Source organism: Mastigoproctus giganteus, chromosome 5, assembly GCF_048544385.1.
Source record: "Mastigoproctus giganteus isolate SK-2022 chromosome 5, ASM4854438v1, whole genome shotgun sequence".
NCBI classification, from domain to species: domain Eukaryota; kingdom Metazoa; phylum Arthropoda; class Arachnida; order Uropygi; family Thelyphonidae; genus Mastigoproctus; species Mastigoproctus giganteus.
Window position 1 is genome coordinate 215,243,866 of NC_143579.1, and position 24,049 is coordinate 215,267,914.

At 38.4% G+C, this 24,049-nt stretch overlaps 1 protein-coding gene across 1 annotated transcript; it reads right to left on the minus strand.

Annotated features, from left to right (window-relative positions):
• Positions 1–20,855: 20,855 nt before the first annotated feature.
• LOC150086093 (uncharacterized) lies at positions 20,856–21,317 on the minus strand. The gene has a single exon (XM_090374794.1). It carries the CDS (start codon positions 21,315–21,317, stop codon positions 20,856–20,858), a length of 462 nt encoding a protein of 153 aa, XP_090230920.1.
• Between the last annotated feature and the right edge of the window lie 2,732 nt (positions 21,318–24,049).

The window sequence follows — 24,049 nt, forward strand, 5'->3', positions numbered from 1 at the left end:
GTGGAAGCCATTTTTTGACATGCGTTTGAAAATCGACTCCGATGTCTTTACAACTTCTTCTGACTTTGGAAATAAAATAAAAAAAATTGCAGGGGGACAAGATCAGGCTATAGGATGGATGAGGAACACATCTGACATTAATGCTGGCTAAGTACTCGATGACAGTATGAGCAATGTAAGGTATCGCACTGTCGTGATGCAGCATCCACCCACTTGCGTGCAGTTGTGGTCGTTTGCAATGAATAGTGTGCAGTACAATTCTGTAGTAAGGTCCCGTAACAGTTGTATGCCGTAGAACAACATGCTGGTAAACCATTCCTTGAATGTCATAAAAAAAAAAGACTTCCAAACAAGCTTTGTTGCTTACTCTCTGGATCGAACGATGAAGCCATGGCTCATCCACCGTTATCCCTCTGTGCATATCCTCACCATCTTCAGTAACCTGTGGTGAGTAGTCTTGGAACCCAGTGTGCACAAACACGTGCCATATAGTCAAATGGTCGTGGAAAATACACCTTACTGTTACACGACGATCTCTCACGATTACAGAAACAGTGTTTATGGTTTCTGTGGTGACAACAGTGGTTGGAGCTCCGGAACTGCCAATTTTTGCGATTGAATCACGTCCATTTTTAAACATTCTAAACCACTTGCGAGTTGTGTTACGAGGTCGTATATGGAAGCGTAGATTCGCCATAAGCCTCTTTTAACATTTCATTCGCTTCATCTGATGTTTTCTTGAGAGGAAACAAAATTTGAGAGCAACATACTGTTCCTCGCGTGTCACGTGCATTGTTACGTGGGGAGGGGGGGAAATTGAACAGACAAATCTGAATTATTGTCAAGGTCACACCGTGCGCACGAGTCAACTATGCAGTTGCTATGTGATGCAGCTTATTTTGGTCCTAAATTTCGCAGCTCAGCTAGAAATAGTAAGCAGTACTGTTGTTCGTGAAAAATGGTGATCATTCTTTATTGAACAGCCTTCGTAGTTATCTCCTTATCAATTAATTACTAAGATTATAACTTTCATGAATATATATATATATATTCACAAGCTACACCATGTTCACAAGCCTTACATAACGATGGCTCTACAAATATTTTTAAAAGGCCCAAATATAAAATTTCATGAAAATCAGTCTACTGGGAATTGAGTTATTACTCGCGGACGGACGGGCGAATATGATGAAGACAAGGCTAAAAAGGTCTCTAATAAATTACCCTATGTTCTAGCGTATAAGTCGACTTTCCAAATATAAAATTTCATGAAAATCAGTCTACTGGGAATTGAGTTATTACTCGCGGACGGACGGGCGAATATGATGAAGACAAGGCTAAAAAGGTCTCTAATAAATTACCCTATGTTCTAGCGTATAAGTCGACCTTTGAAGTACTAAAAACCATCAAAAACTTTAAGGTAGATTTATACTCCGAGTTAAAATTGTATATTTATATGTAATGTGTCTTGTCCTATACCCCAGTTTGTGTGCCAATGGTCTATATATCGTTAATGAATGCCAAATACACAAAGAGTCCGCAACAGTGATCCCTGAGGTTCCCTGCTCAACATTAGTTAACTCGGTGAGTGACCACTGATAAATACACTGTTTTCTACCACAAATGCATTTTTATCCACTGCAATTGATATCTTACCTCCGATTCCATATTGCTTTACTCTACAAAATAAGTGCATGTGGGCTACATCAAAAGCCTTTCTAAAGTCCAAATAAATTATTATCAAAATTATTACTGTATCCAGTTGTTTAGTGACTTTATAATAACATAAAGTTGGTCATGCACAAACGGATGCTGTAATTAATTTATTTCCATTCTTTTCCTGTCAGTATGACCAGTTATAATTGTTCTATCTAGGAATAACTTGTAGTTCAGGAAAATTAGTTAATTCGTGACAACAGATTTATCTCATAAAGTATCAAAGTATTGTGTACTACATATAGCAAAATCACATAAAATGGTATGGTAGTTGGTTGGTTGATTATAGTTGGTTTGGGGGGTTTTTCCTGACATCGACTGAATTGGTCCCACTTTAGAAACTATGGCCAAATTTTCGGGAATGAAAACCGGGACAAAACGAATTGTAAAGATGAAAAAACAGGAACAAATGCACTCTGAAGAAGAGACATTGGGACATCTGCTATTTATCTATATCGAAACTTCTGATTAATGCACTGTTTGATCAAGTTTTATGAAGGACAGTTCCCATTTTAGTTAGCAGTACTAAAAAAAACTAGTTAATGTACAGAGTTCATTACACTTCAGGGGCGTTACATTTTTATTTCTTAAATTAACTGATTTTTTTCTTTTTCTGCGACTAACAGAAGCGAAAAGTAAATAGCTAATTATCTTAGCAATTAAATATTAATTGATTAACTGATAATATATAAAGGTAATTGTTTTCGCTTCACTGCACATCTCTCAACAACGGAATATTCACTCCACGTTTTGTAATAATTTATAATCAACAGCAAGTAGACTACAACATGCTCTGTGATTTATTAAATGAAACAATAATAGTATACCGTCAACGCTTTCGTAATGCAGTTTACTTATTTCCTTCTGGACTTTAATAACAATTGAAACGATATAACATGTATTTATCGTTTCCATGGTGATTAAAATAACAAGAAACAATGAGCGAAAAGAATAATTTTTGTGAGAGAGAGAGCAAAGAATTTGGCCCTCGTGGGTAGTACAGTTGGTAGGATCGGCACCTCCCACAACGGATAGAAAAGTGAGTTTGAGTCTCGTCAATGACGGGAGGAATTTTCATGGGCCTATTTTTATGCAGTAAATATCAGATATATACTACATATTATTACTGAAGCACTTACATTTGTTGCCATGCACTGGTTTGAAGAATAAATGGGCAATATGGCGGATGCGCAGAAAAGAATATTCTCGGTCCTCGCATATGAAACCTTCCGTTTTGAAGAGGCTAATTTTTTTTTTGTTCAGTTTATTAAATATATAAATAATCAATTGTACTATTATACTATTTTCTTATTATAATAATCAGAGCAGAACCGTGAAACATGCTCTATATTTCAACTGTATTAAAACCCGGGAGGAATAAATAAAGTACAGTACATTACAAAAATGTTGACTGCATACTACGACCCGAGTTACGTGTTGCATTCTAATTTTTAAAATCCAGAAGGAAATAGAGTAATACAAAAGACTGAGTGAATAATATGTAGTGAGGTATGTGCAATGAAATGAAAACAATTACTTTTGTACGTTATTATTTAATAAATTAATAATTAATTGGTAACAAGATAATTAGTTACAGTATTTACTTTTCACTTCTATTAATCCCAGAAAAAGAAAAGAAAAAAATGTACTTAATTTAAGAAATAAAAATCGAACGTGCCTGAAATGTAAGGCACTGCGTACATTAACTAATCAATCTCTCTCAATCTCTCTCACTCTCTCTCTCTCTCTCTCTCTCTCTCTCTCTCTCTCTCTATTGTAAATGTGATTATTATAACAATAACAGTGAAAACTATTTGTCGGAATAAAAGCGATATTGACCTGTATAAAGCTATAATAAATGCTTTGTTTTTAATAACATACACTACCACTTGTTAAATCTATATTAAATACTTATTGCAGTGCAATTTGCATCGGTTTTTTTTTTTTTTTTTTCTAGTTTCATTTTGGTCATTTCCTATAACCAGCTTCTGTAATGTCCCTGAATATTATGACCTCTTAATGACTTCTTAAAAAAAAAAAGAAAAGTGCATTAGTAGTAACAATTACTACTTCTTGTACACTTATTACACTGAGAAGACTGATGCGATTTAATGATTTAAGTTTTACACTTTTCATTTCTTTTCTTTACGACTCAGAACTAAGATTATAAGTTCAGTATTGATAAAAGGAAATTGATATAAGGAAATATGATTTTATATCACATTTTTGTACGATTGCAAAGCTCCTTAACCAGGAACTTCAGATTTAAGGGAAAAAATTTCTTAAGAGGAAGTAAATGTGATAAAGATTGCTCTGATGAGAAATATTTGGATGTCTCCGCCTTTTTATGCTTTTTTCCGTGTTCTTGACCCATCTCAGGGACTACAAGATGCCTCTCCCACCTCCTTAGTATAGCTTACTACAACTTCCGAATTCACTGGTTGGCTAATAATGAATTATTATCATATCAAACTTCCGGGTTTCTAACTAACACGTAGTCATTAAAATTTGCTAATTAGTAGGTAATTTAGAGACCACATTGACCCTCACGGAGGGAGGGCTTCTTGAGCGATGGAAAAATATTCCAACTCCTACTGTTACGTGAGGAGAATTTTCTTTAATACTAAGTACGTTTGACTATCTTAGGCAAACTACCGTAAAAGTTTTCCTTTTCCGTCACAAAATAACTATAACTGGTTTTAAATCACACGCGGTGGGGAGTCGAAAACACAAACAAAGGAAGGTTAGGAAATATACCCCAGGTTATCTGTACTTGGAATCTTGAGGACATCATGTGTGCAATTCTGCTTTCAACCTCTCTCAGCAAATCGTACGGAAGTCTTGAGGATTAACCTTAAAGCAGAAAATAATCCCTATCTACTATTTCATTCAGCACGCAAAAATGTCCACCTCAATATCATCATAGGTCAGTTCCCTCTCGCTCTCTTTTAATCTTTAATCAAGGTGTACAAACATCAGTTGCATTTCAAGTGATGTGATAAGTCAGTTTTCCGGATTGAGTTCTAGTTACTGAGCCAAGCACACCTTGGCACAACTTCACAATCTCACGAACTGTACGAGAACCAAAATATGTGGTTAAGGAAGCAGCGACCTGTTCTTTTTTATCAATGTTTATGTTATTTTACGTTCATCGTTAGTTTCTGGCATGAGCAACAAGACTAAGGAACTGAAAATACAGTAAGAGTTTCACGAAAGATAAATCGTGTAAGATCACATGTAATAATTTAGTAACCTGGCTTCAAGATCCAGTAACTGTGAACAAGTAAAAAATCTAATTAGCAAATGTTAATATCATTTCCCCTTTAATGAAATAAATCATAACCAACGATTTAGTTAATTTTTATGGAATCCACACATTTGCTATTAATAACATAAAAAACCGAGTTCATTAGAATTCCGTCAAAAAGTGCACACAGAAACAATGTGGCATATACACTGAGTGGCCACTTTATTAAGTGCACCTACCTAACAGTGAGTAGGTACCCCCTCAACACTCAGAACAGCCTTTATCCATCGTGGCATAGACAACGAGTTGTCGAAAGCATGCCATGGAACTGCTGGTCCAAGTCGACTCAATTGCTGCCCACAGTTGTTGCAAATTTTATGGTTGCAGATGTCTACCCCGAAGAACTGGTTCCATCTCAGGTGTTCAACTGAAATGAAATCTGATGACTGGAGAGTTCACCGCCAGTAGCCTGAATTCACTGTCATGTTCTTAGAACAGTTCTGTACAATTCTGGCCTTGCGACATAGAACTTATCCAGTTGGAGGAACCCATTCGCAGATGGATACACTGCAGCCACGAAGGGATATGCTCGAAAACGATTTCCAGATAACCTGTAGCATCCAAATGTTTCTACACTGCTGCTTAAGGGATCCAACGTATACCAGTGGAGCAACACATGGAACCACCACTAGTTTCCACTGTTGGCGCCTGGCGGAATGGGCTCATGGATTCATGAAGTTTTCTCTATATTCTGCTCCTCCCATTAGCGAGAAACAGCAGAAACCAGTTGGTTCGTTGAAATTAGGGTTTTTGGCACAAAGACTTCTAAGGACAAGATGTGTCTATACAAAAGTTGCCCGAAAAACAGGACTGTTTAATTTAAAGGCTGTCTTACATTATAGTTAGTTATATAATTGGATTTTTTTAGAAATCTCAAAAATTCATCTAAATTTGCATTGTTCCCTATTATGTGGGTTAGTGTCAGTGACTCGCGTAAATTTTGGATGAAAACTGAAAAGCAGCTTTTCGGATGCTGTTATATGGATTGCAATTACAAGAGTATGCTGTACTGAAAGTTGCCTACAGCAATATTGGCAACGGGGTGGATTAACTCCTTTTAACAGAAACAGGCGGGTCAAATGCGCATGGCCAATATGTGCCACGGATGAAACTACTTAATGTCGAAGCAATTGTAGTCTCCCCTTTATCTGGAATAGTTATTACTAGTTTGTATTTGCCAGATTTGGACCCATTTTATTCTCAGAGTTCTTTCTATTATCAATTTATAATCTGTGTATGGTGCTAGAAATACTGCTGTAGTCATATTCGTTGAATGTTTCGCCGTTTCATCTATTAGCTCATTCCTGGAATGCCAGCATGTTCCGGGAGCCAGCAAAAACTGACGGACTGCTTTTCTGTACTTAACAGCATCAAATAAGGTCGTATTTGCCTCACGATATGATGATGTGCAAGGCAAATACCGCACTTAAAGAATTTATATAATCAGGAACTGGAATTCCTCAGACCAGGCAACTTTTTTCCAATCCTCCACTGTCGAGCGTTGGTGTTCTTGAGTTCACTGTAACCATACTTTATTGTTTTTAGCTGATAGGAGCGAAACCTGGTTAGGTCATCAGCTGCGTTACCCCCAACTGTGGAAAGATACAACGAGATGTGCATTCTGAAATGCCTCCCTGGTTACTAGTGAAACCAGAGAAGCATTATATATATGAAATCATTTATTTCCATCCAATAAAGTAAGGGCAATACCCCGGTAGAGCAAAGCTAGAGGGGTTTACATAAATTAAGTGATAATAATATGAAATAGGAAGTAAGACTTTAACAAAGAAATAAAATAAAATAAAAATGTAATAAGCTGAATGAAACTGGAGATAACAAGTCTCGAAAATTAAAAATTTAATACCGTTTGTAGAGTTTACATTAACCAACATAAGTCATATTAGCCTCAGCTGGCCAATTGCATCAACGAGGTTTCCGACCACAAGATCGCCTTTGGCTAGATGTTATTTAGTTATTGAAGAAACCTCAATACGCCCGAGACAGTAGTACACGAAAACCCACCACAGTTGCAGTTGCCAAGATATTCATACTGGTACCTCTGACACCGACTACCATTCCACCTTCAAAAATGACTTAAACGTTTTGGCTTGCCCATTCTATCACTGAATTGCAAGCATACAGCATCCCGACGTACCTGCTTTCTGCTTTATATTGCATGGTATGAACATATGATCCCATTTCATGAAAAGGGTACGTGTACCTAATAAAGTGGCCATCTACTTATTTAGCTTATCATATGATTAGCCAAATAAGTAGGAAAAAATAAACCAGTACATAACTATAGCAACAAAAGAAGAAAGGGAGGGGATAAATCGAAATAAGGACGTTGCAGAAGGAATGCGTTCCAAAAATAAATTAGAAGAATTGCCAATTAATAAAACATACCAGTCAGTATAGATTTTGATTAATTGGCTTATTGATTTTGATTAATTGGATTAAAATTTATAAAAATGCCACCATAAGGGCCACCATTATTCAGACCTATTTGCATTGGCGGGTTGATTAGTGTGTCAGTTCGGATGCATGGATTTGTTTGATGTTTGGAATGTAGTCATTCCACAGCCATTGTTAACCTCAACGAGTTTATTTATTTAAATTTTGATTTTTTTGTTTTTTGTTTTTTCTGGTAGTTGTTGGCGCATCGGCTTCTGTGGCCATAATGCACCTCCCAAGGTTTTTGCAGTACTTTGATCCAAGCCCGAGGCGGGATTCGAACCCACGACCTTTGGGTTGCCAGGCAGGCACTTTACCCACCCGGCTAGCCCGGTCGGCAAATTTTGATAACGAATCGGGTAATGCTTATCAACGAAGCTGTAACAAAAGTGGAACCACCAATGCCTATTGAAAGGCATAATCATATCAGATGGCCCGGGTGACGTTAGTCGCTTCCTCTCATCTGTTCCCTTTGCATTTCATGGGTGGGACGAAATATCGATCTCAATACATGAGATAAAATTGGCTAACTACAGTTCTTGTTCGTCAACAATAACCATTCTCTTATTATTTTGAGACTTGAAAAAACTGATTAAAAGTAGACCGCACCATCGTTAAAAAGCCATTTTTTGGAAATGTCATCTCCAGAAAGTGTTTTTCAAGCCATGGTTTACTTCTCTTCCATGGAAAATAATACAAAGAATGTCGAGTATCACGAAGTAATGCTAGATTGTGCAATAACTCTAGGGACATAGTAATTTCCGGTGAGTGTGCGTGTGTTCAGTGACGCTGCTAGCTACACCTGCTTTTCTAAAATTGAAAGCCTTTGGGCAATCATACCTCTATCTGTTTCGGAAGAATTAAAATGAAATCACTGAACAGCTGGATAAAGGACACACGGAAAAAGGAACAAAAAAAAAAAAAATGTAAGCATATACATTATATACAGGGCTTGAAAAAATCGCTCGCCTGTGACGAGTGAGAATCTTCAGTTGACTAATAAAAATCAGAAGAGGAGTTTCAATTTTACTTACATAATGACGATTTTATGGCATTTATGTCGTAAATATTTTTTTGTATTTTTATATTGAGGTATATAAGGCCTTGAATGGGTTGAGCACGCTGAATTCTGATGGGATCCTTCCACTCGTTCAGATTACGAACCTAAGGAGGCATAAATTCAAATTAAGAAAGGCCAGATGTAGAATAGATGTCCGGAAATTTGCCTTTAGCCAGCGGGTGGTTAATTGCTGGAACAAACTTCCATCTGTCGTTGTGGAAGTTGATAGGTTGAATAAATTTGAGGAGGAACTGGACAGGCATTTGGAGGGAATGGTGTGATTTTTTTTTTTTTTTTTTTTGGCTGATGCTGCATAAGCTCATACACTTGCTTTCTTGCATCAAATGCCACTGCTACTACTACATGACTTGTTGAGGAGGCCTCCATCCTGCAGTAGATTGACAATAGCTGCAGATTTATTATTTTACATAAATGATGGCAGTATTAAAGAGACGTTCTTGGCTATTGCTCCCTTGGAAAACAGTAGTTTCAGGCAACCTAGACAGCATTGACAGAGAACTGAAGGAGATACAATTAGATTGAAGAAAAGAAAAATACCTTGTTGGACGGAGCACCTTCCATGATTGGAGGTGTTGGCGGGTTGATAAGGAAAATCACAGATTGTGTAGAACATGTCACAGCTATAGATTGTGTTGAGGCGCAATATGCCCACGTTCACGGATTGATTTGTGTATTTTTCTTTCTTTATAAAGAGATTGCTGTACACGCCATTATATTTTGTGTTATTATGGATTAATTTGCTTGAATATGGATGTTCATACTCGTGGTCTTATGTCACTGAAAATAAAGAAGTATCTATTTTTAAAATCCTAATCACATGTATCACTGATAAACAAACTAATATATAAGTAATTAATTAACGTATTTGCTCCAGTTACAAAAGGTAAAAATTAACCATAGCAATAAGAAATAAATAAACTGACCGTGTCTAAATGGGCCAGTCGTGTAGTCATGTTGCGTTGTTCTGGTCGCTTGGCTACCCAGAAGCATCAATCTCCTGGAAAACTTCTTCTGAGTACTCGTCCACACCACGGAGAGGTGGGCCAGTTCCAGTAGTTAGGACACACAGAATCTCAGATTATGAGACAAAAATAAAAAATAAATAAAAAAAAAACTGAGAACGCACTCCAGGAGAGAAAAAAAAACAAGGTTCGCGAATGTACCCATTCCTCCATGCTTTTTAACAACCTTGCTAAACCTGATAGTTGTCCCCAAGGTGGCGGATCTGATGGTGTGGTAGTTTCGCCAATTTGTTGCACTTTTGTGAACAGTACCTTAACTTTTGCCTGTCAGTGTATTATATCAGAGAGATGTAAGATGTAGCCAACTTACAAATTTAGAGATATTGTAATTAGAGCGTGTCACCGGCCACCTCTAGGCAGCAAACCACGAATCATCAAGTTATGAAATTTGTAACAGAGTGGAATATAGTGTCCAGGCCATGCGGAATCAAAGACATTGTTTGCTCCTAAGTTTATCTCGGTGAGATTCATTAAGAGCCTTGTGGATTAACTCAAGACTTGAAGGAATCTGCAAGGCTTTAGGGGGTAAATTTCTATCAGCATGGCCCACACTTGTAGGTAGAAGGAATTTGTTTTGTAGAGACGGGATACACTTAAACAAAGGTGGTGCAAAAGTTTTTGCCAGTATTATTGAGGATACCTTAAAGGCTCAGGGAAACTGCTAGTTAGGGGGGATGTGGGTAATACTGACACGCGTTTATCTGATAATATTGGTCAATGTAACTCTTGCACATACCTTAAGAGTTCTTATCTGTTACCCCAACTGGACGTATTATTTAGATGTTCTGGGGGCAAAGACGTTTCACGTGAGCAGGTAGCTAATATCAGGGAAGAGAGCCTAAAAAACTTCAAGGGTTGTGTTAGGGTTGTTAAATATACAAGAACAGTAAATCTTAATTGTTTATACAGTAACGTTAGAAGTGTCGTCAATAAAATGAGCGAATTCGAACTGCTGGTTAAAACAAGTAACGCGGACATAATAGGGCTTACAGAGACGTGGTGCCACCCGGAAATTGGGGATGATGAGTTTCAGTACGGCTTGTATAATGTATTTAGGAAGGATAGAGTAGATAGAAGGGGTGGTGGGGTAATGCTTCTTATCAGAAGCAGCCTGAGTGCGACGATAGCTTTCCCAGATTCAGACATTTCACATGCTAGTATAGAGTCTGTATGGTGTGAGATAGTTGGAAACAAAGGTACAATGCGAGTAGGCGTAATCTACAGACCAGGTGATTGTGAAGACTATGACAAAAGCCTCTACATGCAAATGGAATGGGCAAGTAAGCGTCAATGCCTTATTATGGGTGATTTCAATTTGCCTCTAATTGATTGGAGTAAATGGGAAGGAAACTCGACATGGGGAACAAAATTTTTAAATCAACTAGATGACTGTTATTTGTATCAACATGTCAGGGAAAGTACTAGAGAAAAGAATATCCTAGACCTCATCATCACACATGAATCAGATGACATAACAGGGCTGACAGTAGAGGAACCAGTAGCAGGAAGTGATCACGGAGTTGTACGGTGGATGATGACGAGAGAGGTAGCAGAAGTAAAAGGCAAAGGAATGGGTTTTAATTTCAGAAAAGGAAATTACGATGCCTTAAGGTACTACATGGCCTCTATTAACTGGGTAGATATCGCGCAGAGAATGAATACAATTGAACTGTGGTACGCTTTTAAAACATTAATCACAGATGCCTTGAATGCGTATATACCATTAAAAAAATACTCCACGAGAAGGGTTCCAAGTTGGATGAATAGTGAAGTTGCCACATTACTTGAGCAGAAAAAGGTGGCATGGAAAGGTTACAGAGCAATAAAAAGTACTGAAGCCTATAACAGCTACAAGGTGATATGTAATAGAGCCACAGAAAAGGTTCGACAGGCAAAGGCAATTTATGAGAAATCACTAGCAAACAGAGCAAAGAGGAGGGATAAAGAATTCTTCACATATATAAATGCGAAGAAGAGCAGGACAAACCAGATCGGACCTTTACGTAAGGGAAAGGGGATAGTAATAAATACACCAGCTGCCGTTGCAGATGAACTCAACAGTTATTTTGCATCGATATTTACAAATGAAAAGCCTTTTGTGGCAATGGGAAATTGTGGGAGCGAAGTTAAAAAATATGTAATTAATGATATTGAAATTTCGCAAGATTATTTAATGAAAAAACTTTCAAGCCTACAGACTAGTAAGGCTCCTGGAGTTGATGGAATATACCCTATAATCTTGAGAGAGGCGGCAAGCGAGTGCATTGAACCACTGAGGCTGGTTATGCGAGCATCACTAGACTCTGGGGAGATTCCCTTGGATTGGAAAAGTGCAAATGTATCTCCCATACATAAGGGTGGCTCTAAAAGTGAAGTGGGAAATTATCGACCTGTCAGTCTGACTTCAGTAGTAGGGAAAATCATGGAGGCATTGATCAAGGGTGGAATTCAGGATCATTTGGATCGAATTGAAATTCTCAAGGATACTCAGCATGGTTTTGTAAAGGGAAAATCATGTTTAACAAATCTGGTTCGCTATTTCGAAAGGGTCACTCACGAGCTGGATTTAGGGAATAATTTCGACATTGTTTATTTAGATTTCAGCAAAGCTTTTGACTCAGTCCCACATGAGCGGTTGCTTTATAAGCTGGAACAGGTTGGAATCACTGGGAAAATCCTTAGATGGATAGAAGGATGGCTTCAGGGCAGGAGGCAGAGGGTTGTGATAAATGGCTATTCCTCAGATTGGGTTGATGTAAGAAGTGGGGTTCCCCAAGGATCAGTATTAGGACCACTGTTGTTTTTAATTTTCATAAACGACATTGATGAAGGGATAGAGGGCGTGATGTCTAAATTTGCAGATGATGTTAAAATTGGTAGAGTAGTTAATGATCACTGTCAAGCTGAGCTTCTTCAGAGAGACCTAGATAGACTTCAAGAATGGTCAGAAAAATGGCAGCTGTGCTTTAATCCAACAAAGTGTAAGGTATTACACCTGGGAAACAGTAATCCCAAAATAACTTATTCACTTGGTGGAGCTCAACTAAACCCAGTACTGGAGGAAAGGGACTTGGGTGTTACGATACGGTCAGACATGAAATTCTCTGAGCATTGTAAACAGGTTGCAAGGAAGGCCCATGGTGTCCTATCGATGATCTATCGAACTTTTGCAAGTAGAGATAGGGACGTGATAATCCCATTATATAAGGCCTATGTTAGACCACACTTGGAATACTGTGTTCAAGTATGGAGACCGCACCTAAAGAAAGACATCGAGCTTCTTGAAAGGGTGCAAAGAAGGGTAACTCGCCTGGTGAGATCGGCAAAAGGGCGTCCTTATGAAGAAAGACTTCGAATATGTGGGTTGCAGAGTTTGGAAACTAGACACCTTAGAGGAGATTTGATTGAGGTGTTTAAGGCTCTGAGAGGCATCAGTAAAATGAATGAGGACAAAATTTTCAAGATTATAAATGATGCTAGAACTAGGGGACATAAATTCAAGTTACGCGGGGAAATGTTTAGATTGGACTGCAGGAAGTTTTATTTTAGCCAGCGAGTTATAAATTACTGGAATAAGTTGCCTTCATGGGTGGTAGAGGCCGACAGTTTGGGGAAATTCAAAGGTCATCTGGATAGTACTTTCGGGTAAGGGAAGCGCATAGGATGATAGGATTAATTTCCTTTTTATTTAATTTTTAATTTCATTTTATTATTTTTATTTATTTATTAATTATTATTATTTATTTATTTAATTTTTGTTTTTATCATTGTTTTGTTCGGATTTTTTTTTTTTTTTTGGCTGGTGCAGCATAAGCCATAGGCTTTCTTGCACCATACGGCCGTTACTAATACTAATACTAATACTAATACCTCTAGGCAGCAAACCACGAATCATCAAGTTATGAAATTTGTAACAGAGTGGAATATAGTGTCCAGGCCATGCGGAATCAAAGACATTGTTTGCTCCTAAGTTTATCTCGGTGAGATTCATTATGTGCCACTTAGAGATAGCCAAAGTGACGCACTTTAATTATAACCACTCTGTATATAAGGCACATTCAACAGGAACTTACCTTATATCTAAGTTCAATAGGAACCCAATTTAACTGAAGAGCAGTTTGAGAATATTGCTTCATACACACCATATAAGCTATCCGTCAGCAGCTTGGACAAAGGTGTCAGCGGTGTTCTGTTCGGGGTCATCAGCTGCATGACCTATGGGAGGTCATAAATTACGTACGAGTAACAGATTCTAATATCATCTTAAAGATTCTCCAGCAAGACTTACTGCCTTCGATCACCAAAGACTCCTAATTTCAAATAATCAAGTCTTAAAAAGAAAGGGGCATATAAATAATCTAAGACCAGTAAATAAATTAATAAAAATAAAGAAAAAGTTCCTTTTTAAGATTTTCTCCTTGATACAAGACGACCAGGCGAAATATAACCCTCTGGCGATGAATGCGCGCAGTTAACTTTACATTTAAATCAGATAACCCTTGTAAGCATGAGAATAGCTTATCGTGAATAAAGCCCTACTCCAAATTCCAGCCTCAAATAAGTTATTTAAAAATTTCCGATATAATTTATGAATTTTAGAAGTTTTCGGTGATTTCTTTTAACAAATCTCAGTATTAAAAGTATCCCGAAAATCTAATTTCAGCGTCACTGATCGCTATTTTTCAGATGATTAAAAATGAATTATTCAGAATTGTTCACAAATGTTAAGTAGCAATTTGCAAAGATGGTGCAAGTCGGTATTAACAATATGTAGAAGGTGGGTACAACGATCTATTCAGGAAGGACATATCGTTTTATGATTATACCATTATAAAAACAATGAAGTTATACTGTACATAAAACATGAAAGATCTACAGTGGAAATGAATGAAGGCAAATGTTACTCCAGTACCAAAAGGATTCACAATTTACAGAATGATACAAACATTTCATAATAAGAGTAGTACGACGGATCTTCCAAGATCTAGAAACCGAGAGCAATTACTGATTCGAAGAAGTCTGCAAAAATTGACTTGAAGACTTCCCAGTGAAATTAAATATATCACCCATCCTGGAGTTGTTTAAGGATGAATATCGTCAACGAGTGTTTGGGCCTTTTTAATTCAATGGTACAGTTACTGCAGATTCATATATTGGCATGTTAATCTATGTGTAACTTAAGAAAATATGTTTATTATATGCAAGATTTCCCTCCTCGTTATTCTCTTATTGTATGTACATTGCACCACTATTAATATATTTTACAAGTAACCTTTATTTACAGGAAAATTAACAATGTGTGCTGAAATCATTAGCCTTTACGTCAGCCTCTAGTTCGAATTGGTTGTTTTGGACAAAAACAACCAATGGTCCCAGGCCAAACAATGCTGAAATAAAAAACAGCCCCGGACCATCGGCGCCTCCGTAGCCAGGTGGGAAGGAGCAGCAGTGCATAGCACACGCTTCTTGATTAGACCGGGGTTCGAGCCCGTCGCCACCAAATATGGAGGATGCGGAAAGGTCAGGGAATGACCACCGCATATCCCGGAGCAATATGGCCTTAGTTGCTAATGCTCCTAAAAAACCAAACAAAACAAAAAAACCCCGGACCATCATGCTGGCTCTGCCAAAATTCATTCTCATGACAATACAATCCGGCAAGTAGCTTTCTCCGGACACCCGCCATACCCAGGTACAACTGTCAGGTTGGCAGACCATGTATCATGACTCGTCACTGCAAAGCACAGCTTTCCATTGGTCTCACGGTCCAAGAATTACACCAAATTAGGCGGCGTCTGGCATTAGTCGAGGTGATTATTGGACGGCTGTACGACAGTGGTAACCCATATCATGCAGCACCGAGGGTCTATCTCTGCTTCGACAACGTCGACCTAAGTTCCGAGCGGATGATTCTTTGTAGGGCTCTCCTGTCACGTTTCGTCAGCTCGAGAGGTTTTTCCAATCGTTTCGTAACGGTTTCAGCACTAGTTCGATTCCATTTTAAAGAATCACACCACCAATCATCGCCCTAAGTCAGCGCCATTGATATGTCAAGTACAGACGATTTCTTGGTACTCTTTTATCACTCGGTGCTGGAAGTCAGTTAACTACGTCGATCTCGGCATCTTGCATCCACAATCATACTACTGTCTCCTCGAAGGCCTACGAGCATTTTTATGGTTACGTTGTGTCTGACAAGTGGTACTTGAGTAGATCGTTATGAACTATCAACGGTAGGGCAGCATATGATAATATTTGGATGAAAATTTCCTGGTAGGTGGGCAGGTCTCGTGAACCCATGGAATGGTTGCCGAAGTCACTAGATTCAACTCCTGAACACTTTTACCTGTAGGTTTACGACAATACAGCCCTCGTGGGTAGCACAGTTGGTAGTATCGCCGTCCTTCCCACACCGGGGGGAAGTTGGTTTTTTGGGTTTTAATGGCGCATCAGCAACTAGGGCTATAATTCGCCAAAACTATGTCCCATACAAGATAACAGTACCGGGGGGGGGGGGGAAGACCTGAGTTTGAGTCCCTTCGATGACGTGAGGAATTTTTATCGGCCTTTTTCACAACGTGGCTGAGTTAGTTGGTCTCAGACAAGTGGAGCATGGTTTTTTCTCCCGGAAACTCGAGTTTTTCGTCCAGCAAACAGAAAATCGACTACAGAACACACGTAATTTACAAACAGCATACACGGAGCAATATGGCCTAAGTTGCTGATGCTCATAAAGACCCCACAACCACAACAATACGCTTTATCTAACAGATACAGTGTACTGTCGTATCGGATTGTACATATACGAAAAACAATCTTTGAGGAATTTTCAAGAATTAATCTAACCCTATGTACTAAAATTTCTCAAAAATGTGATAGAACAGCACGAAACACACCTTTGGGTTAATGGCCATCATTTTGAGCATCACTAACTTGGATAATTTGAGCATCACTAACTTGGATAAAACACAAGAAAAGTAGAACAAGCATTAAGGGAAAACAAAGGATTTAAATCAGCAGCCATGAGCAGTAATACAGAAAGACAACTGATACTGAAACTGAAGAATAGCGATGGTGTACTTACAAACAGCAGAGAAGGCATAATTCAAATAGCAGAAGACTACTATAGAGAATTATACAAGGAGCGAGGGAATGATGCCAGCAGTGGGGAAGATGGATTGCAAAGTAGCAACACATACGACATACCCGACATTCTTCCTGATGAGGTAGAACATGCATTGAAGAAAATGAAGAATCGGAAAGCCCCGGGGGAAGATGAAGTTACTGTAGAGTTGTTAAAATTGGGAGGAAGAGACATAACACAAAAACTGGCAAGGCTCTTCACAAAGTGCATTAGAAAAGGTGTGATGCCTAAGCAGTGGAATAATGCAATCATAGTTTTGCTGCATAAGAAAGGAGATAAATCAGAAATTGGAAATTATAGACCAATTAGCCTGTTATCCCATATCTACAAGTTGTTCACAAGGGTCATTACTAACAGATTAGAAAGAATACTTGATGAGAATCAACCGAAAGAGCAAGCTGGCTTTAGGACAGGATTCTCAACTATGGATCACCTTCACGTAATATCACAGCTAATGGAGAAAGCAAATGAATATAAAACACCAGTATGCCTGGCATTTGTGGATTATGAAAAGGCATTTGACTCCATACAGCATAAGGCAATGTTTCGGGCACTGGAAAGACAAGGCATAGATACTCCATATATTATGATTTTGAAGAAAATATATGAGAGTGCTACATCCTTTATTAGACTAGACAAAGACAGTAGCAAATTTAAAATCGATAAAGGAGTTCGACAAGGAGACACAATATCGCCGAAGCTGTTTACTGCTGCCCTTGAGGAAGCTTTCAGAAGATTAGACTGGTCGCAGAAAGGAGTCAATGTTAACGGAGAGTACCTAAACCATTTACGATTTGCAGATGACATTGTGGTCATAAGCCATGATCCCAAAGAATTAGAGGAAAATCTTAATCAGTTATGCACAGTTAGTAAGGATTTTGGACTAAAGATGAATATGGCTAAAACAAAAGTAATGATGAACAAGTATGCCACGGAAAGGGAAATAATGATTGAAGGAGCAGTAATTGAAAAGGTGGAGTCATATACTTATCTGGGACAAGTTATTAGCTGTAATAATGATAAATGGCTGGAAGTCAAGAGAAGAATAAATTTTGGATGGATAGCATTCAGGAAATATAGTCACATACTGAAGAGCAATATCCCAGTTTGTCTGAAACGTAAAATAATGAATCAATGTATACTCCCCACCATGACTTATGGAAGTGAAACTTGGGCACTCACCAAAAGAATGGAAGAGAAGCTAAGAACTACACAGCGAAGAATGGAACGAATTATATTGGGAATCAGACTGTTAGATAAGAAGAGAAACACGTGGATTAGGCAGCAAACTCAAGTAAAGGACATTCTTATCAAAACTAAAGAACTAAAATGGTCTTGGGCAGGACACATAGCTCGAAGACATGATGACAGATGGACTAAGAAAATAACAGAATGGTACCCAAGAGGATCTAGAAGAAAACCTGGAAGACAGAGCGGAGATGGATAGATGAAATTCATGAGTTTTTGAGTAGTAAATGGATGGCCAGTGCTCAAAACAGAAGGAACTGGAAAGTTGCTGGAGAGGCCTTCATCCTGCAGTGGATTGAAAATGGCTGATGATGATGATGAACTTGGATAATTATAAAATTTAATAATTGTTTTGTCATAGCATTATAGTTTTATGCATTCCAGTGAGTTATTGCTTACACATTTAAAAGAAAGAATTTCTTAGCTTGTCATCCACCACAAACACATATCAATGATCTGTAAAAGTTTGTGCGATAGGATGATTATCTTATTTAGTACTTTAACTCGGAATTTGGAGTGTGTAGTGCAACAAATACACTGGTGTTCAAAGAAAGTGCATCACCCCCTAAAATTGTAATTGTCGTCCGAATAACGTAAGTATATGGCAATATTTCTTACAGATTGCATCAGATAAGATTGACATGCGTAGGTGATGACGTAATATTGCATCAGCTGTTACTTTCAGATATATAAGTACGCTCTGCAACAGTTGCAGTCGTCCCTTGCTTGTTTCAGGATGGCGAGTTACGTGCAGTTGACGCCACGAAGAAAGAGTGCTATTGTTGCTTTACTTGAGGAAGGATATTCTTCCCGTCATATTGCTTATAGAGTGTCTTGTAATCAGTCGACAGTGAGTAGATTTCTTTCCAAACTCAAGAATACTGGTTCTGCTGATAGGAAAAACGGAACCGGACGCAAACGAGTCTCTCCGCCAAAACAGGACCGCGTTTTGAAGCGCTATTGCCTTAAAAACCGTAAAGCTTCTTCGTCTGAGCTGAAAAGAGAATGGAAGAACACACAGGAGTGGTAGCAAGTGCAGTAACAGCCAGAAGGTGCCTCTTCAAAAATGGACTTGTAGCCCGTCGTCCTAAGAAGAACCCCCTCCTCACACAGAAAATGAAAAAGACCCGATTATTTTCTGAAAACATTTCAGCCATAATTGTTGTGTTTACCAAATCTGTTGTATAAAGGTTGCAAATGCTCATTTTGGAATATTTTGAGGGCACCTGTCAAATATTACTTAGCTTTGCCTTAACTATTAATGAATATCTTATGTTTATATTTCTATTTGTGATGCTAGTCAGTAACATACCATCGCGAAAAAGGGTTACAAATATGAAATTCCTAGGTGATGCACTTTCTTTGAACACCAGTGTATATTCATATAGAAAATAAAACATTTCAAAGGTTACAGAATGGTATTTTCCTTTTTGTTTGGGGAAACATACATCTTTCTTCCCATCATCTTTGGCTGCGCTACTGACGCTATTCGTTCTATTTAAATTACGATAAGAATCAACGATCGAAAGTCCTTGGTACGTTACGTTTTGCCACTTAAAGAAAATAAATACGGAAACGATCAGTTCCCTTGCCTCATCCCCCTCTCCAAATACACTCGGTTGAGCTTGTTTGTTCCCCAGGAACTCGCTCCCGACTTGACAATGAAGATGCACGTGCACCGTTTTTTGTTTGTTGATTTTCTTCTTGCTTTCTTCCTTCAGTTTCAAGTTTTCGGTTCTTGTGCTCCGGAAAAGCAATACCAAGTCGGCACGACGGAGCTTGGAATGCGTTCTGGGTTACGCCCGAGACTCTGGGGATCGAGGTAGGCCACCTGCGGCCATTGACACGGGTCTTCGCACTGGCGACTGTAGCTAAAGGGCTCCAACCGGTCTTCGATACCCGCAATGCAACCAGCGTCCCAGCTTCTTCCGAGTGTGGCCCGTTACTTGGGGCACTGCGTTCTACGTCTACTCCCCACTTTGTCCGCCTTCTTTTTAAATTATCCATAGTTAATAGAATCGTATGCGGCCTCTGACCACCTTTACCATAGCTGGGTTCACGTGTGTGTAACCCCACGACTCACTCTGGTAATGAGATGCTTTGTGAAAGAATGAGCAGAATAGTTTTAAGCCAGTTTCTTTTAGCGCCTTATCGTCTCCTGTTTTGATTTGCAGATATTTTAATCCGATTACGAATTCAATAGAGGAAGTTCAATAGTGACGTTATCACCAGGAAACAATGCAGTTTTGGAGATTAGTTTTTTGGCGTTGGATGCCCAAATTTATTTTAAAAGATGACCGAAAGAAAGGGGATGCTATGGACACCTAACGATGTTGTTTAAAATTTTCAATGGGACAAAAAAGTCAAGTATAGGTTAGTGTAAAGCGCCAAAGCAACTAAGGCTAGGAGGCGTCAGTATATTGGATTATTTTTGATGGACGAAAAACCAGAGTTTCCGGGAGGGGAAACTATGCAAATTTCGACCACTTTGGGGAAAAAAAGCCCATAAAAATTCCTCTTGTAATTGACGGGATTCGAACCGAGGCATTTTCCGCCTGCTGTGGGAGGATGGTAACTATAAGCACACTGCCAACCGAGAGGAGTAAAGTAGAGGAATAGCGTCCATAATTTTATTTTAACAAATATTATACACTATATTACCAAAAGTAACCGAACACCTTTGAAACAGTCAGGACCAATTTTTGATAACAAGGGGGTATTTTAAGCCCATTCTTCCTTCAACACAGTGGTCATAGGCGCAGATTTTAGTGTGTTGTTCTGGCCCGAACGTAACGACGTTCCAGTTGACCACAAAAGTGTTCAGTGGGATTACGGTTTGGGCAATGGGTATATCAAAGTAGCTTTTGCACGCCTGTCTTCAAATCAAGTCACTAGTAAGCGAGGTGCATCGTCATGCTGAAACAGAAAACGGTCCTCCCCAATACTACTGCCACGATGTAGGAAGGCCGGAATTTTCACAAATGTCAATGTTCGTATGGCAATCACTGTTACAGGAATGACAACCAGTGGTCCAAGCCAAAACCAGGAGAAACTGCAGTCGGTGACGTCACCTCCGCCAAATTTCACAACTGGGATGACACGCTCAGGTAAACAGCGTACTCGGACATCCACTAGACCTAAACCACATCGAAAAATCGTGTACCCTGATTCCTCACTCCATAACACAGATTTCCAAAGTTCTCTGGACCGATTACGATGGATTGTGCACCAGGAAAGTCGACACTGTGCACTGCATGCTCTGATGTTTGGTTCGTGTTCCACAGGTCTTTCATAAAATCCGATGCTATCAGTTTCTGTGACCTCCCTGAACTCCCTGATTGACATATTCGATGAAGAGTGACGGAATATACCTCAGTCTTCATCGAATACCACTTCTTCTAAGGACTTCCGGACTCTCTGGGTTAATTCCTGTGGTTTACCTGAACGTTTCCCGGATGTAGCAGCACCATGATTCCATTTGGCGATTATGTCAGCCACCGTTGGTCTAGGCTGCTGCAGTTTCGCTGAAGTGGCAGGAGCACATTGAATGCTAAAATTGCATTCTCCAATGACTCCCTATTGGATCACTTAGCTGAATTCCTCGACCTATCTACTGTATTTCGTTGATCTGCTTACTTGTAGCGTGAACGTAGTTGCCTATATTCATTTTCCCCAAATTCCAGGGATGTCCTGATACTTTTGGCAATGTAGTGTATACGGAAGACGAATCCCGAGACTTGCACAACCCTTTGGGTAGCCGTGCCAGAATGTTCCAGCAATCCGCATTGCAAGAGGCCCATATAAAATTATAGTCGAGAGAATTCTACAGATGGTCAAGGGCATTCCGCGGTCAAGGTCACTAGCTATTCCGCGACGCATTCACCCTACAGTTCCACCCGTTCTCATCAACAAACTGTTAGTCTAAGAAACGCATTGCTTATGTAAGCAGTCGGTACCATGAATCATGTGGGCAAAAAAGCATCACCATCCTCCCAAACTTGATGAAAAAGGCTTGAGTTCGAATCAGACCAATGACACGAGACGTTTTATGGGGATTTTCACAACGTGGCTGAGTTAATTGCTCTCAGGCGATGGTTGCGTGTTTCTTTCTCCAGAAAACTCAGGTTTTTCGTCCAGAAAACGGCAAACAAACAGAAAATACAAGCAATTAAAGACACAATATACTGACTCCTCATAGCCTTTGTTGCTTTGACCTTTAACACACCTAACAAAAAAGTATATTACGATCATAAAGTCAATAATTTTTTAAAATCAATACCCAGTTGTATCATGACTACTGATACACAAAGAATAGCACCGAATGTGGTTGAAAGGTGTATGGAATGAGAGAGAAGAGGGCAGCTAGCTAGCGAATGACCATGATCCACCTATAGAAATTATCCCGATTACAGTAACAGACTTCAAAGCACTGGCAACCGGTAAATGGCCTACCCCCTGTATAATTATAATTTTATTAAATTATTTAATAATTTTCACTAAAATGAAATTAAACCTGGTGTAATCAAATCCAATTTTCAAAATTAAATACTATAATACCACTTGAACCTCTTCAGCATTACCTGTTACAGTTTGGAACAATTCCTTTAATGTGGTATAACAGTTGATTAATTTTAAAAATCATTAATTGGTCACACTTGGTGGCGTAAATAGGGTGAGGAAGGTGGCGCACGTGCCCTGAGCTCAAATTTGGGGGCCGCCTTTTTATGGTTAAAAAATGCAAAAATTCCAAAAGAACAGTTTTCAAGAGACGCCATTTTTATTTGCACTGGGCGCCTTCAACCCTAGTTACGCCACTAGTCACACCACGTTTAATTTACATTTAAGTGAACTTCGATATGGATAGTACAGTCCTGCATTTTCTTGTGTTCTTCTGTAAACCCCCTTACTTTTTATTTTCTATCTTCTATGAAATGTCTACTCACTCTCCAGAAGTATCAAAGCTTATAGAGAGCACCTTGAGCAAACTAAACAGGCATCATCGGGGCTTGTTTAGCATCAATCACAATAAATTCCAGATGCATCGCAAAGCTGATGTGTACTCATGGACATGTTAAAAACCATGTTGGGTGGTGTGATTAATTTTGTATGTGAATCCTAAAATTTTTATAATCACTATTTACTATCGAATAAGATTTTTCTTTCTCCTAAGAACATCTCGTACAAATCCATAATTTCTGCAGAGATCCATGTTTATACTATCGCGAGAAAATTCGCATATTCTTGATACAAAAATCCTAGTGTAGAAGCAGTTTATTCTTAAAGAGTCAAAAAAAAATTATTTAAAATCGAAACAACAGCAAAAAAAAAAAACAAAGTAGTAGAACGTTACCAATGAACAAACATTATTAAATCCTAATTTAGGTTGTGTTTTTTTTTTTTTTCTTTTTTTTTCTAGTTTCACTCGTGCCCTAGTTTTCCACGTTTACTCCATGGTTTCAAATTCAATAATTTAATTATAAATATCATAATAATATAATTGTACAAAAATATAATAATTTTTGCTGCTTATTAGTGAAATACTTTTCAATTAGGCTTATTAGTGAAATATTTTCCAATTAGTATACTGAAAAGCGATATTCAAAGCAGCTAAATAGGCCGGAAGTTTCACAGCATTAAAAAACATTAAAGAGAATAATATAAAATATTAATTACAAAACAAGAACAAACATTAAAGTAACAGTACCTACAGAAAACAAAACTTCTCAACTTACTGTAAATCTGTATAAATATTATTACGAAAATACTAAACAAATATCTGATATCAAAAGCAACTGGCACAGCAGAAGACTTCCTCTCTGCGCGCTAGCGCCACTATAAAATCTAGGGGGAAAAAAAAAAAAAAAAGCTATTGAGAAATGTATTTTACTGACCCAAATATAAATTGTAAAATTATATAATATGCAACGTGATAATTATTCAGCGTCTTCTGTATTTTTATTTAATTTTTATTCACGTGAATCACTGCAGATTATGTTCCACACTTAATAAATCTGTGCTGAAGTAGAACAGTTTCTTGGATCGCACTGCGATTAACATAAAAATTCGCTAATTACTTA